At 43.2% G+C, this 16,148-nt stretch overlaps 1 protein-coding gene across 2 annotated transcripts in view; it reads left to right on the top strand.

Annotated features, from left to right (window-relative positions):
• The window catches only part of LOC143804386 (mucin-like protein), a 96,557-nt gene that overhangs the window by 40,048 nt on the left and 40,361 nt on the right, over positions 1 to 16,148 (top strand). For both annotated transcript variants that reach the window (XM_077282431.1, XM_077282433.1), the window contains 7 exons: positions 70 to 203; positions 5,823 to 5,990; positions 10,044 to 10,223; positions 11,366 to 11,972; positions 13,128 to 13,238; positions 13,760 to 13,974; positions 15,925 to 16,000. In XM_077282431.1, the coding sequence (XP_077138546.1) occupies positions 70 to 203; positions 5,823 to 5,990; positions 10,044 to 10,223; positions 11,366 to 11,972; positions 13,128 to 13,238; positions 13,760 to 13,974; positions 15,925 to 16,000 (1,491 nt within the window). The remainder of the gene's footprint in view (positions 1 to 69; positions 204 to 5,822; positions 5,991 to 10,043; positions 10,224 to 11,365; positions 11,973 to 13,127; positions 13,239 to 13,759; positions 13,975 to 15,924; positions 16,001 to 16,148) is intronic.

Below are 16,148 nucleotides of genomic sequence, written 5' to 3'. Positions count from 1 at the left end.
ACCGATTGAGCCCTTTATAAGCCATGTTTTACGTTTTATCTTTTTTTATTTTCATTTTTTTTTCAACAGAAATGTTACTATATCCATTTGGAAGTGAAGTGGGTGACAAAAAGGTTGTTGCAATCGGCAAAGATGTGAATTCTCCATACATCACCCCATCTATGGGATTCCCCTTTCTTGGACAGACATATAACAAAATCTATGTAAGTATCATGAATATATACTGGTATAGAATGCTATAAATGCTCTCACTACAAGGCCACGTTCACACGTTCTGTATTTTACACCAGTATTTCTAAGTCAAAATCAGGAGAGGAAAAGTATCATAGAAACCTATGCACCACTTCTGTATTTATCACCCACTCCTGGTTTTGGCTTACAAATACTGATGTGAAATACTGACCAAATACTGAACGTGTGAACATGGGCTAAGTTTTTAAATTGTAAAGCTGTGAAATGGAAAAATTACTAAAAATGTTCTCGAATTTGTAATTATTTCCTTATCATTTCCGATTTCTTACCTAAGTAATGGTGCCTCCACGTGCTTTGACAAGTCGTACAATTCTTCTAATTTTGGTAGTCAATTTATAATTGTCTTAAAGAGAATGTCAAACTGTTTAATTAAGGTTTTTATATTACATTTTTGTTTTTTTGGATATATTCTTTATTTAGAAAATGTAAATGATATACAGGAAAGGAAAAAAGGGTAAATAAGGGTAAATATTTAGGTATTATTTATTTTAATTTTTCATATCTGTATTAAAACATATGGAAATATTGCAATTTTCACATTGACAATTGAGACTATTCTTGACCTGTTCTTTCTGCAAATCCACATGTATATTAGCAATTATTAGAAATATATCTTGTAATCTAATGAGCATGAACAAAAGTAATTGTGAAAAGAGCAGGAGCAGGGGGAGCTGTGATATCAACTATTGTGACTGATGTATCTTGTGTTATTAGCTATGTACAGAAATATTGCCTGTCGTAATCCTGCCTGTGATGATAATGAGACTTCTGAAAAGTCTTTTGTGAAGAACAAAAAATGTGAGTCTTAAATAAAAAGCCTCAGTGGAAAATGTGAAGATTGCAAGATTTTAATTTTATTTCAAGATATCGTTACAGGAAAAAAATAAATTGCCAATTTTGCAAAAATAAAGAATGAAAAATAGATACAAAAATTGGCAATGTATGCAGTGAGCTCCCCCTAGTGGCAGCTGCAGATAAATAGAATTTTATTGTGAAGAGAAGCAGCAGGACCGACTCAGTGTTCGTCAAGGACCCTACGATGCAGCGGTCTATAATTTTCGGATCTACCACTGTTCTTCACTTTATAAAAGCTGTAGGGTTTGCTAGATATGAATATACCATGGGAACAAAAATTTGCCCTTTACGCTGCATATTTATGATCTTAAAATTAACTGTAATATGAGAAAAAGGGAACGTAAGTAAGAAAATAATACAAAGTAATTCAACACTCATATAATACATATAAAAAAGCGACTGTTCCCTTAAGCCCTATATAACTAGTTGTACCACTTTTAGGAATTCCAGCCATAGACAGTCCCTGAGGCTCCGAGACCTAAGATACTACTATGAATTTAGTGGACAGAGGAGCTCTTATAAATCAACAATGAACAAAGAAGTATTCTCAAATTTGGAAGTTACCGACTGCTGGGGGGCTGACCTCTGAGTCCCCCCATCGATCCCAATAACCAAGGCTCCAAAAAGACCCCTGTGAATGGAGCTGCGGCCGATCATGCACACTGCACACATCGCACCATTCACAAAGGGACTCTAAAAGCCCCATGTTCTATGGATCGGTGGCGGTCCTAGTAGTCGGACCCCCAGCAATTGGGTAGTATGAAGCAGTGAAAATGGGGATGCTTATGTTTATCAAAGTATGCAGGACCAGTAGTCAGCTGATCAATGAATCAATCTGCATTACCCAAGAATGGCCACTACACAGTGTGCGGCACTGTACTTTCTACAGCCATGGGAGCTGATCAATGGGGGTGATCGGTGCTGGACCCCACAAAGCTGATCCTTATCAATATCTTATTCCTAAAAAAAGCCTTTAAGACGTAAGTCCCGGTCCCTTTAAGTGAATTAACATGGCAAAAAGTTCATGTTTGATAATAATTTGCCAGTCTAATTGGATTTTACCTCTTAATTCCATTACTGCTGTTTTCTAGTTCCATTTACTTCTTGGTTCTGTGCAATTAGCCTAATGGGGAAAAGATCTGCTCTTATGAATGCAGCTATTATGTATTAAACTATTTAAATTATACAAAAACGCCAAATTGGAGAAGATGAAATCTCTGGAAAGAGTTTTCATCATAGGAAAAATATCAATACCAGATGATTAGAGGCGATTTAGTGAAGGTTGCAATTTTTCTCAGAGTTAAGTAGCGTGTATTAGTGACTATGACATTATTGCCATACTGCTAATGCGCTCTGTAATGGATGGAAATATGTTGAGAACTGCCGGCATTTCTTTCAGTATGTATTATGGCTCAGTAATGGACGGGATGGTGCACGTGCTGTATTCTTCCTATCTGATAAGATTAAGTGCAGAGCAACCTAAGAAAACTGCTGTCTACATGAGTGGAAATGTGCTGTATTGTGCAAATGGCTAATTGTCAAAGATGAGCTAATCGATTCGATGCAAATCGAATTTGTGTCAAATTTACTATTCTATTTCCAATCACCTGAAATGGTCACCACCATTTTGCATCAGTCAAAAAAGGCTATGACCTGGAACAGAAGCGTCAGAAACACTCGCTCCTGTGATAAAACAGGCAGGTATTTCTGTTCCCTGAGAAAGAAGCTGCTGTGATCGCTGTATACTCACTAAGGCCACATTCAAATGACATTTTTGTAAGTCACAACTAAGAGAGGAACAATCAGAGGAAAAGTATAATAGAAACACGTCACTACTTGTAACAACTCTGCTGGCATCACGGCATGGCCTCTCATCTCTCACACACCATATTACCCACTGCTCCAGGTCATGTTGAGGTCTCTGTCTGCTGCCGACTCCATGCTCTGTGTCTCTTGCTTTCTGCCTGTTTCCTGCATGCTTCCTGGCTGTGTGCATAGGGGGGCAGCACCAGAACTCTCTGGTTCTTATAGAATCAGGGCGCACCTGTCTAATGTGTTCCTGACCAATATCCAAGAGGCCTCCAGTATTTAGGGCAGCTCCACCCTGTGGACTGGGCCTGTGCAATGTCTAAACTTAGTTAGTGTCTAGCTTTTGAGCTGCCAGTTCCTCCTTCTCTGGAGGTTCTACTCCTAGCTTTGCCTTGATCTTGTCTGTCTGCCCTACAGGAGGCTGTATATCCTGGTCTCAGTGTTTCTCTTCTAGCCTTGCCTTGATCTTGTTGTCCCCCTCCAGGAGGCAGAATTTCCTGGTCCCTGTGTCTTTGTTCTTCTACCTTGTCTTGTTCCATTACCTTGTCTGAACTTTGCCCTACCTCTGTCCCTGTGTCTCTGGCGTTTCTGCCAGCCCTGTGTCTCTGCCGTTCCTGCCAGCCCTGTGTCTCTGCCGTACCTGCCAGCCCTGTGTCTCTGCCCTACCTGCCAGCCCCGTGTCTCTGCCGTACTTGCCAGCCCTGTGTCTCTGCCGTACCTGCCAGCTATGTCTCTGCCGCACCTGTCGGCCGTGTCTCTGCCGCACCTGCCAGCCCTGTGTCTCTGCCGCTCCTGCCAGCCCGTGTCTCTGCCGCACTTGCCAGCCCTGTGTCTCTGCCGCACCTGCCAGCCCTGTGTCTCTGCCGCACCTGCCAGCCCTGTGTCTCTGCTGCACCTGCCAGCCCTGTGTCTCTGCCGCACCTGCCAGCCCTGTGTCTCTGCCGTACCTGCCAGCCCTGTGTCTCTGCCACACCTGCCAGCCCTGTGTCTCTGCCGCACCTGCCTACTCGTCTGAGTTTCAGCCGTGCTCTTCTGCCAGTCCTGCCTGATGCCCGCACCTGTCCTAGTGTTCCTTTTCTCCAAGTGGGATCAGCAGCCACAGCCAGACACCACCCTGGAGTAGCACCTGGCAGCTGCCTGCCGCACAAGTCTGACCTCACCATCAGAGGTTCCAGAGAAGACCAAGGCAGCTGTCATAGTCACGGCCCTTCCAGGGTAGTTTGGTTCGTGGCACAGTGGGGCCACAAACCCCCTGGCTCACGCCCTCCAGTCAGGGCATGAGCGTGACACCACTTTTGCACTTTTTACCCACTCCTGGTTTTGGCTTAAAAATTCTGATGTAAAATACTGACCAAATACTGAATGTGTGAAAGTGGCTTTATTGTAAGTAACTTTTGCTTCTTTCCCCAATGGCCAGGAGATGTGGTATGTGCTGACCAAGAACTGGAGCAGCTCTGCATGGTTGGACACCGCAAGTAACACAGTACACAGCAGGGAACATTTATAAGATTATTCAGCACAGGAATATTTTTTTTCGAACACATCCAATTGTGGAACTTACTATTATTGCAAAATCTGTTAATTAAAATGTACTTTCTTTGTGGGGAAAACTCTTTAAGGAGATCAAAACCATAGTATCCCGTCTCCCATACGTGTTTTGTCTTTCCTTGGTTTTGTCGATGTTGATGCTTTTACGCTGAGCATTTGGACATTATGTGAGAAAAGATAAACACTGTTACATAGGTTGAAAAAATACACAGGTCCATCAAGTTCAACTTTTCACCACCAATTATACATTCTCTATTGATAGATTATAGCGCACAATGCCATTTGTTGTGAGAAAAGCATCCAGCTCTTTTTTTAAAAGCCGTTATAGTGTCTGCCATTATCACTTCTTGTGGTCGGGCATTCCACAGTCTGACTGCTCTTACTGTAAAGAACCCTTTCCTATTTAGCCAAAAATTAGAGTGGCAGAAGGAAAAACACTGCATATAATATGGGCATTTTTATTACGTTTTATTTGCATTCTCATGTGCGTTTTTGCAGCGTTTTACTTGTGTATTCATTTGAAAAGGGCTGAAAAATTGCATCTTGGTAAAAATGCAGTAGGGTTCATAATACACCTGGAAAAAAATGCAGAGCGTGCATGAGAATTCAGAAATCTAATTGATTGTGCTAGTGCTGTAAAATGCTGCATGTTTTATGCCCCAAATTCGCTATGAAAATATACACCAAAAATGCTGCCAAAATACCACGTCTATCCTTAGGCTATGTTCACACGCTGTGGTTTTTGCTGCGGATCCGCAGCGGATTTGCAGCTGTGGATCCGCAGACGTTTTCCATGCAGGGTACAGTACAATGTTACCCTATGGAAAACCAAATCCGCTGTTCCCACGTTCCTTTTTTCCGCTGGAAAATCCGCGCTGATTTTCTGCGGAAAAAAAGAAGTAGCATGTCACTTCTTTCTGCGGATTCCGCAACTGTTTTCCACCTGCACCAATAGGAAAGTGCAGTTGGAAAACCGCAGTGGAATCTGCAGGAGAAACCGCACAAAAAACCGCAGGGAAATCCACCGCGGTTTAGCACTGCGGGATTTCCAAATCAGGACCAGAAAAATCCGCAGAAAAAAAAGGATGGTGTGAACAAGCCCTTAAAGTTCCCTTTCCTTACCCTGAAGGACATTAGTAGGCTATATACTCGGCTTACAGCAGCATGTATTCTGTGAATGAAGTTTTTGGGTCACTGGCACTTTTGGGTAAATTAACCCTTAAAAATTCCATTGCTATCATTCTGTTATTTAGTAGAGTGGTAGAAGAAAAAAACTATCATCAATAATTATTTTCATATAAATCAATAAAGTCAGAGAAAAGAAACTACTAAATAATTGTGAACCTGTTTTTCTCCAGTTTTCAGACAATGGATGGGTCCAGTTTCAGCCTGGGAACATCAATGAGAAATATTTGTTCCCCAATCCCTTTGAAAAGAGATTTCGAGGAGATGAGAAGGTGGCCATGCTCGCTATCTTTTGGGATGATGCTGACCTCACACTGGGAAACGGGGCCCTGTGGTACCAGGTTTGCTACAACTTTTGTCTTTAAGCTTAGCTTACCCTGTTAAACTGTGGCTACATGGCAACTTTCGGCTCAACCAAATATCACCAGAGGCTGCTGCTGAGACATCACAGCATACTGCAAAAGAACAGGGCAGCAATGCGACCCACAAGGTACTGCGACAATTTTCTCATAGAAAAATGTATTCACACAGGCACAGTGCTATCCAAATCCAGGGCTGTGGAGTCGGTATGACAAACCAATGACTCCGACTCTGACTTCTCATTGTCTCCGTCTCCACAACTTCGACCCCACAGCACTGGTCACTCCTGATCATGTACATAAAGTGCAGCACAGATTAATCTCATCTACCACCCCACAGCACTGGTCACTACTGAGCATGTACATAAAGTGCAGCACAGATTCATCTCATCTACAGCCCCACAGCACTGGTCACTACTGAGCATGTACATAAAGTGCAGCACAGATTCATCTCATCTACAACCCCACAGCACTGGTCACTACTGAGCATGTACATAAAGTGCAGCACAGATTCATCTCATCTACAACCCCACAGCACTGGTCACTACTGAGCCTGTAATTCATCTCATCTACAACCCCACAGCACTGGTCACTACTGAGCGTGTACATAAAGTGCAGCACAGATTCATCTCATCTACAGCCCCACAGCACTGGTCACTACTGAGCATGTACATAAAGTGCAGCACAGATTCATCTCATCTACAACCCCACAGCACTGGTCACTACTGAGCATGTACATAAAGTGCAGCACAGATTCATCTCATCTACAACCCCACAGCACTGGTCACTACTGAGCCTATACATAAAGTGCAGCACAGATTCATCTCATCTACAACCCCACAGCACTGGTCACTACTGAGCCTGTACGTAAAGTGCAGCACAGATTCATCTCATCTACACTGCACAGCACTGGTCACTACTGAGCATGTGCATAAAGTGCAGCACAGATTCATCTCATCTACAACCCCACAGCACTGGTCACTACTGAGCCTGTACATAAAGTGCAGCACAGATTCATCTCATCTACAACCCCACAGCACTGGTCACTACTGAGCCTGTAATTCATCTCATCTACAATCCCACAGCACTGGTCACTACTGAGCGTGTACATAAAGTGCAGCACAGATTCATCTCATCTACAGCCCCACAGCACTGGTCACTACTGAGCATGTACATAAAGTGCAGCACATATTCATCTCATCTACAACCCCACAGCACTGGTCACTACTGAGCATGTACATAAAGTGCAGCACAGATTCATCTCATCTACAGGCCCACAGCACTGGTCACTACTGAGCATGTACATAAAGTGCAGCACAGATTCATCTCATCTACAACCCCACAGCACTGGTCACTACTGAGCATGTACATAAAGTGAAGCACAGATTCATCTCATCTACAACCCCACAGCACTGGTCACTACTGAGCCTGTAATTCATCTCATCTACAACCCCACAGCACTGGTCACTACTGAGCGTGTACATAAAGTGCAGCACAGATTCATCTCATCTACAGCCCCACAGCACTGGTCACTACTGAGCATGTACATAAAGTGCAGCACATATTCATCTCATCTACAACCCCACAGCACTGGTCACTACTGAGCATGTACATAAAGTGCAGCACAGATTCATCTCATCTACAACCCCACAGCACTGGTCACTACTGAGCCTGTACGTAAAGTGCAGCACAGATTAATCTCATCTACAACCGCACAGCACTGGTCACTACTGAGCATGTGCATAAAGTACAGCACAGATTTATCTCATCTACAACCCCACAGCACTGGTCACTACTGAGCCTGTACATAAAGTGCAGCACAGATTCATCTAATCTACAACCCCACAGCACTGGTCACTACTGAGCCTGTAATTCATCTCATCTACAACCCCACAGCACTGGTCACTACTGAGCATGTACATAAAGTGCAGCACAGATTCATCTCTTCTACAGCCCCACAGCACTGGTCACTACTGAGCATGTACATAAAGTGCAGCACATACTCATCTCATCTACAACCCCACAGCACTGGTCACTACTGAGCATGTACATAAAGTGCAGCACAGATTCATCTCATCTACAACCCCACAGCACTGGTCACTACTGAGCCTGTACATAAAGTGCAGCACAGATTCATCTCATCTACAACCCCACAGCACTGGTCACTACTGAGCCTGTACGTAAAGTGCAGCACAGATTAATCTCATCTACAACCGCACAGCACTGGTCACTACTGAGCATGTGCATAAAGTGCAGCACAGATTAATCTCATCTACAACCCCACAGCACTGGTCACTACTGAGCCTGTACATAAAGTGCAGCACAGATTCATCTCATCTACAACCCCACAGCACTGGTCACTACTGAGCTTGTAATTCATCTCATCTACAACCCCACAGCACTGGTCACTACTTAGCGTGTACATAAAGTGCAGCACAGATTCATCTCATCTACAGCCCCACAGCACTGGTCACTACTGAGCCTGTACATAAAGTGCAGCACAGATTCATCTCATCTACAACCCCACAGCACTGGTCACTACTTAGCGTGTACATAAAGTGCAGCACAGATTCATCTCATCTACAGCCCCACAGCACTGGTCACTACTGAGCATGTACATAAAGTGCAGCACAGATTCATCTCATCTACAACCCCACAGCACTGGTCACTACTGAGCCTGTACATAAAGTGCAGCACAGATTCATCTCATCTACAACCCCACAGCACTGGTCACTACTGAGCCTGTACGTAAAGTGCAGCACAGATTAATCTCATCTACAACCGCACAGCACTGGTCACTACTGAGCATGTGCATAAAGTGCAGCACAGATTCATCTCATCTACAACCCCACAGCACTGGTCACTACTGAGCCTGTACATAAAGTGCAGCACAGATTCATCTCATCTACAACCCCACAGCACTGGTCACTACTGAGCTTGTAATTCATCTCATCTATAACCCCACAGCACTGGTCACTACTTAGCGTGTACATAAAGTGCAGCACAGATTCATCTCATCTACAGCCCCACAGCACTGGTCACTACTGAGCATGTACATAAAGTGCAGCACATATTCATCTCATCTACAACCCCATAGCACTGGTCACTACTGAGCATGTACATAAAGTGAAGCACAGATTCATCTCATCTCCTACTCCATAGCACTGGTCACTACTGAGCATGTACATAAAGTGAAGCACAGATTCATCTCATCTCCTACTCCATAGCACTGGTCACTACTGAGCATGTACATAAAGTGCAGCACAGATTAATCTCAACTAAAAGCCCAGATCCTTAGATGAGGAACAGAACAGACATTTATAGGATATTTCATACCTTTCCCAAATTATTATGAAACTTATGAAAACATTTACAGCACATCCTGCATTGTACTACTATACCCAATGTATCATATATTTTAGGAGTCGGAGTCGGTTCATTTTATACCGACTCCAACTCCGACGCCACCAAAAATGGACACCATCTCTGACTCTATGACTCCGACTCCACAGCCCTGTCTCAATCAAGGCAGTTCTTTATTCTTATCTTGCAGCAAGTGGACAAGGCATTGGTCATAAGCGTTGTCTGACCTTTCATACATCGTCAGACCTTTTATATTCTTAGAATACAATCGAGTCACTCAGATATACTCATCCATTTCTTATTGGTCAACATCTACTTGCAGAATTAACTTGTTGGAATGTTAGTCATCATATACAAGATACTTGAAGAGACGACGCTGTCTTGAATGTCTCCCCAAGTAGGCCTGGTTGTCTGGGGGGGGCATGTATGTCTTTATAGGATTTAGAACTTTATGAGTACCTATACATCTGACCAGCTTGCAGGTTTGCTCCAGGGCTTATCATTCTTCAGTTATGCCACTGCAGTTCACCTTAACATCTTAAATGTCCCATCCATCAGTGTGAAGAAAAAAGAGAAGATGCTCATATCTACATGTTGTTATTTGGATAGGAGAGTGCTTAAATTATGCCATCAACAGCCCATTATATCACATTTAATTTCTTTTATATAAAGGTTAATTCTGAGGATAATCAGAAAGATTTCTACTCACAAATCGTATTTAACCGAACCAACGATGAAGTGAACAATTATTACAGGAAAAATCTTACTGCCAACTTTACATCAAAATGGATCCTGAAGATAACGTGGGATCAAGTGTTGCCAGTGTCGTTCCAAAACATCAACTTTAACGAGGTAACGGTTTATAATTAGTTCGATGCACCTAAAATAATACAAATGTAGCAACTCTGCAAATAGCCGTGATTAAAAATAGTTGTAGAATTCTGTGTATGCAGCTCCTGTGCAGACCTATGTATCATGGCTACAATCTGCAAATACCCAGGCACTCTCGCTGCTGACGGATTTGTAACATTTTTGCAAATCACTCATCTAGATAAAGGACGCAGAACTCATTCGGATCAGACGTCCGATGTTCTCGTACGAGTACTATCCGTTGTTTTCGCCGATAGCACTTGTGCCTGTGTTAATTTATTAAGCCATTGACATGTCCGTGATTTTCCGTGGACCGAGCAGTCTGTGGAAAATTGCGGAGACATGCCGATTTTGATGCGAGTTTGTACCAAAATCGGCAATACAAGTCTCTAGGTCCGTGAAAAAAATCAATCCGCACTCGGATGACATCTGACTGCTGTCCGATTTTATAGAGAGGAGATGGTAGAGAAACTTTTTTTTTTCTCAATTTACGAGTAAAACTGATGACACTTGGACCATACTCTGATCAAAGTCTGATAAAAATAATTGGTCAGTTTTTCTCGTAAGAGAACAATATCTGTATGATATCTATCCTTTACAGACACTCTGCTACATCAACATTTTTAAAAGGCAAATGAACAGCAAAAAAAAAATGTTGTGCAAAGGTGTGAGCAGCCTCTACTTCATTCATTGTCTATGGGACTGTTGGAGAAATCCTGGTACAGTCCCATAGACAATGATTCGAGCACAGTTTGATCATGCGCCTATCCATTCCATAACCTCATATTTGGCTTGCTGAGAGTGCCAGTGGTCAGAACTCCAACAATCTGCAATTCATTCCCTCTGCATTTTTGGAGGAACAACCCTTTAAAAAAGTTTTCCATTAAGGTAAGCCCTGTCCATATGCTCAATCACCAAGGTTTTCAGCTGCCTGTCTGACAGCAATTAGCTGACCGACAGTGGGTCCTAATTTACAAAAGGGGTTGTCCATATCTCTGAGATTTTCATGTTACTGATAAATTTGCAATTTAAAAAAAATAGTGTTGCAAGTATATCCATATTTCTACTGTATTCTTGCTAATATTGCTAATTTGTGTCTTTTCTTAAACATATTGTCCTTGTAGACTAATACGTTCCAGTGCGTGCTGACCACTGATGGGACATTGTCTTTCGCATTGATAAAATATTACAACATGTCCTGGGGTCCGGCACAAAGAGTGTATCACAGGGCATTGATCGGATACACCAATGGAGAAGGCATCTACTTCAATGATCCCCAGGCACTGAAGAACAATACTTACAAGTCAGGAGGGATATATCGTCCTCACAACGTTCTAGGAAACACAAATAAAACTGGTGTTTGGGCTTATTGGTTGGATACCCCGGCCAATGTCAGCACAACCAACTACCACAGCAAGTGCTGGAGTTGGTATTATTCAGAAGCGGACAGTTCTTCCTGGGATGCTGGGATACCATCGTGTCCGTGCCTTAAATCCCAAGCTGCTAAAGATTGCACATTTATTCCTGAGGTCCTTCCATCCAGCAGCAGTGACCTAGTCGTCACATTACGGAGATTGCAGAGTAATGGTACAGGATTTCAATCTACCCTACCCAATCAGTACGCCGCTGGCCGGAGGTGCGTGTACAATGCAGATGGCTACCTGATAAGGGGCTTCACGGATCGTTACTTCATACATAACTCCTATGCTAATGGCATCCAAGAACACATAAGTAAGTTTGTGGTATATGAGCTCTTCAATTGATGTTATAGTATGTTAGATAGATAGATAGATAGATAGATAGATAGATAGATAGATAGATAGATAGATAGATAGATAGATAGATAGATAGAGTAAAAAAGCAGGTGATAAGTATTGGATGGGAGGCAGGTACGGACTGGGGCTGAAATTCAGCCCTGGCATGTGAAATCACACAGGCCCATGTTATCCCCATCCCCTTGAATCAGATGGGATATATTACTAATATTACGCTGGATGGAGGAAAGTAAGATTTTCTACAAGACCAATATTTCTAATGATACCCGTGGGCTACTGGGGTAAGTGATGGAGTCATCAACTTTGTGCTCCATCACAACTCTTAACAGTATGGGTGTCTTGAGAACGCTGATTCTGTTATCAACGTAATAGACAAGGCAGCCCATTACCAGACAGGCCCTTCTGGCATTTGCCAGAGTTGCCAGATGGCCAGTCCGGCCCTGATGGGAGGTACGTGTCCCTGAGATGACTAGACTTGGTCATGTAAGTCCTGAAGATGAGGTTCCAGCAACAGTAGGTTGCTTAGAAGTTTTTAATTGGACTGGATTTTGGGTCCGGGTTTCAGGAATGACCAGAAGAGCCTGGGTGGGAATGGTCGCTCCCATATCTCCAGTCCTGGCTTTACAGGTGCTTTATAAGGCAGCTGAGCAGACTCAGCTGTTTGTGTGTGGGAGGAGAAAAGGACCTTGTTGTGTTAGTCAGTTTCTACCAATGGGGGAGAGAGTGGACTTTATTCTTAACGGATGAGCCCGTATCTATATGTGAACTGTTTTGTTTATTTTGTCACACCTTTCTACAGAGAAAAGGCTTTTTTAATTTGTAAGCTGTGATCGTTTATGGACTTTTAATAAACCGCTCACTCTTTGGACACAAGAACTGGATCCCTGTGTGTACACTACCGGCTGCCAAAGAGCGTGAATCTCTGAATCTCTACAATAGATAGGTAGATAGGTAGGTAGACAGATAGATAGATAGATAATACTGTAGACAGAGTAGATACAGTAGATAGATAGATTCCTGAGTATAGTGGATAGCTAGACAGATATTGCCCCATGTGTTTCTGTATTTTGTGCATCTTTGGTGTCTGATAAATGTCTTCCTGTCATTACAGATAGAGATCTGCGGCCTTTCTTGTGGTGTTGCAGTAAATCTCCTCTGTGCCATCTGTATTATAAGAGACGGCCTCTGGATACCTGCGCCGGGTATTCTTCTCCAGGACTGGGTGAGGCATTCCTCCTCTGACATGAAAGATAATCATCAGATTAACATGAGAGCTTTTGGTGGCACCAAACCAGAATTCTGGGGTATTAGATTGTAGTCTCCTGGTCATGATCCTCATCTCTTGGAAAGAATGAAGGGCAGGTTATAATGAGGATTCATCTTGTCTTGATTTACACACACAATTCTGACATGGGTTTTCAAAGGATGTACACCAGCTTCAACAGGTCCATAGGTTAATAATGTACACAGTTTGAATTCTGACATTTGGGCCCAGATCCAATTTTGAGTGTCCAAAAGCTTCGCCAGTAATCGTAGCGGCCAGTGCAGCGGAGACGGTGCAGGCACTTGTTTTTAGTATACAGAAGGGAGACAATTACTTCAGCATGAATCTGGTATGGGGACAATTGTCCGTCTACAACTTTCTTGGCTCTGCATTTGGCCATAAAATGGCTCTTTGTTCTACTTTCTGGATCACTTAATTTTCCATTTGTCACGTGTTTAATGTTCTTCATCCCACAACAGGCCTGGTGTATGGAACATTACATTTCTCCATGTTTGATGGACAAGAATATACATTTAAAGGTCTGGGAGAGTTCGTCATCGTCAGGCTGTCATCAATCATGGGAGCCAATGTTTTCACTCTTCAGGGTCAGACTGAGAGACTGCAAACAGAAAATGGAGCTGCTAATGGCACTGCCCTTGTCCGAGTTGCGGCATTCCACCAGGGCACCTTAAAGGTATACAGCAGACAGAAAAGATTGCATAAAGTTACTCGTGCCAGTAAAGGGGGGTCCACTACCGTTTATTCATTTAAAAATGAATGGTGGTCCTAACATGAAATAGAAAAAAAAGACAGAAATAGCCAGCTCACCGATGAATGAAAGAGGCACGGAACTCCGTCCTGATGAGGCGTGATAGGGATCCAAGAAAAAAGTAGAATGTTCCAGCTTCTTAATAAAATATAAACTTTAATCCAACATATTAAAATGGAAAAGACTCTTGGGCAACACCAAAGCACATGTGAAGCGAGCGACGCGTTTCGACACAACGGTCTTTATCACAGCCCTAACATGAAATAGACCCAAACTAACTTACTGGACGCCACTGCTCCTCTCTACTGCTGCCAGCGTCCATCGCCAGTCTCCAAGATTCCTTTTCCAGCAGTGGATTCAGGTGACCACTGCAGCCAATTAGTAGCCGCTGATTAGTTGCAATGGTCATGTTCTGCCTAAGCTGGAAGAACAGCCTCCAAGTTCTTTCTTTTGGCTCAAACGGAACGTGACCACGGCAGCTGTCAACAGGTAAGCAGATGTAACAGCACAGAAAATTAATTCTCAAAGTTTTGTGTTAACTAATGTAGCAAACGATATTTATACTAATACCTTAGTCCATGGTATGTCAAAGTCCGTGTGGTAGTCATCACCGTCGTCACCTAAACATTAAGTCTGTCGTGGTAGTCACTGTAACAAGCCTCAACGGGAGTCAGCTCCATTTCTCCATTAGGCCACAAGTCTATTGCCATAGTGTACTTATGAGTGATGTCACCAACATGTCGTGTCGACTGCCTCCTTCTCCTAGAGTGCAGCCCAGGTCCTCTCTGTATTGTCACCTGGGTCTCCGGGCTTCAGCTCACCGGGTCACCTGACTCTTCAACCGCTCACTGGATTGTCCATATCGCTTTAAGAAGGCTTCCTGCACTTTGTGCTCGCACAGCCGTCCCTTTAAAAAGGCTTCTGGCACTTCCCACTAACACAACCATCCTTTTACGAAGGCTTCCTGAAGTTCACGCTCACACGACGTACCTATAAGAAGACCTCCTGCCGGTCACAAGATCGTCCGTTCCTTTAAGTAGGCTTTCTGCCTTTACCCGGGCTATCACTGCACGTCTGACCTGACACAGGTCCAGGCGATGACCCCTCCTCTGCCCTGGCTTCAGAGACTTTTATATTTTCTAACTGCAACACAGCTTGTTACATGACCTTGTCCCCCCTTGCTTCTTCGTCCTACCAGCAACACATATTCACTTCCCAGTTCCTGTTGCTTGCTTTTCATTTCTCTTCTTATAGTTTCTGGCCACTACATGATTGTGTTCCTTTACTTTAGGTTCACTTAGTTACAAAAGTCTCCTATTTCCGTACACAGCCAATCAGTGGCCGCTGATGGGCTCTAGAAGTCACCTGTTGTCTCCCTCTGGTAGAGAAAGCCAGAAGATCAGTGAAGGACATTACCAGCAGTATAAAGGAAAGGCAGTAATCCTGTAGATGAGTGTCTTTGTTTATTTTTTTGTAAATGGTAAAATGAATACATTTATCCCACCAACTTGCTGATTTCTGGTTTGACAATGAAGAACCCTAGCGATCCCAAGTTCATGGCTCTAGAACCTCGAGAATGAGGTTCTGTAGCCCCATCCTGCAGAGCACAGCTGCGCATGCCTGACCTCCATTCATTGTCTACAAGACAGCCAATCACCATAAACCGCTATCTTCAGCCCGATTGACAATGAATGGAGCAAAGCCAAGCACTCCTCTCCATTCCATTCATGGCTTCAAAGCCTCGTTCTCAGTAATCCAGAACCCCAATATTGGGATCATTGGGGATGCCAGTCATCAGACTCCCAGAAATCAGCAAATTATAATTTTTTTTTGGGGAGAATAACCCTTCAATTCTTCTGTTCCATCTCCTTGTAGGTACAATGGACAATATCGGACAATAGGAAAGATATAAATGTCCTTGTGGATGAAAAACTGGTTGAATTCCAGAAAGGTAAAATACAGAATTGTGAAAAGTAAGAATATTCATGAGGTTATGACCTATAATCAGAAGTCAATTGCTGAGATTGCGACTCCCACACTGCGGCCACCCAACTTCTGCTTGAGCAGGAAATCTGAACAATGGATGTGTTCACCCTTAG

The sequence above is a fragment of the Ranitomeya variabilis genome, chromosome 2, assembly GCF_051348905.1.
Source record: "Ranitomeya variabilis isolate aRanVar5 chromosome 2, aRanVar5.hap1, whole genome shotgun sequence".
NCBI classification, from domain to species: Eukaryota; Metazoa; Chordata; class Amphibia; order Anura; family Dendrobatidae; genus Ranitomeya; species Ranitomeya variabilis.
Note: the sequence above shows the minus strand (reverse complement) of the source record. Positions and strands in the feature narration are given on the sequence as shown.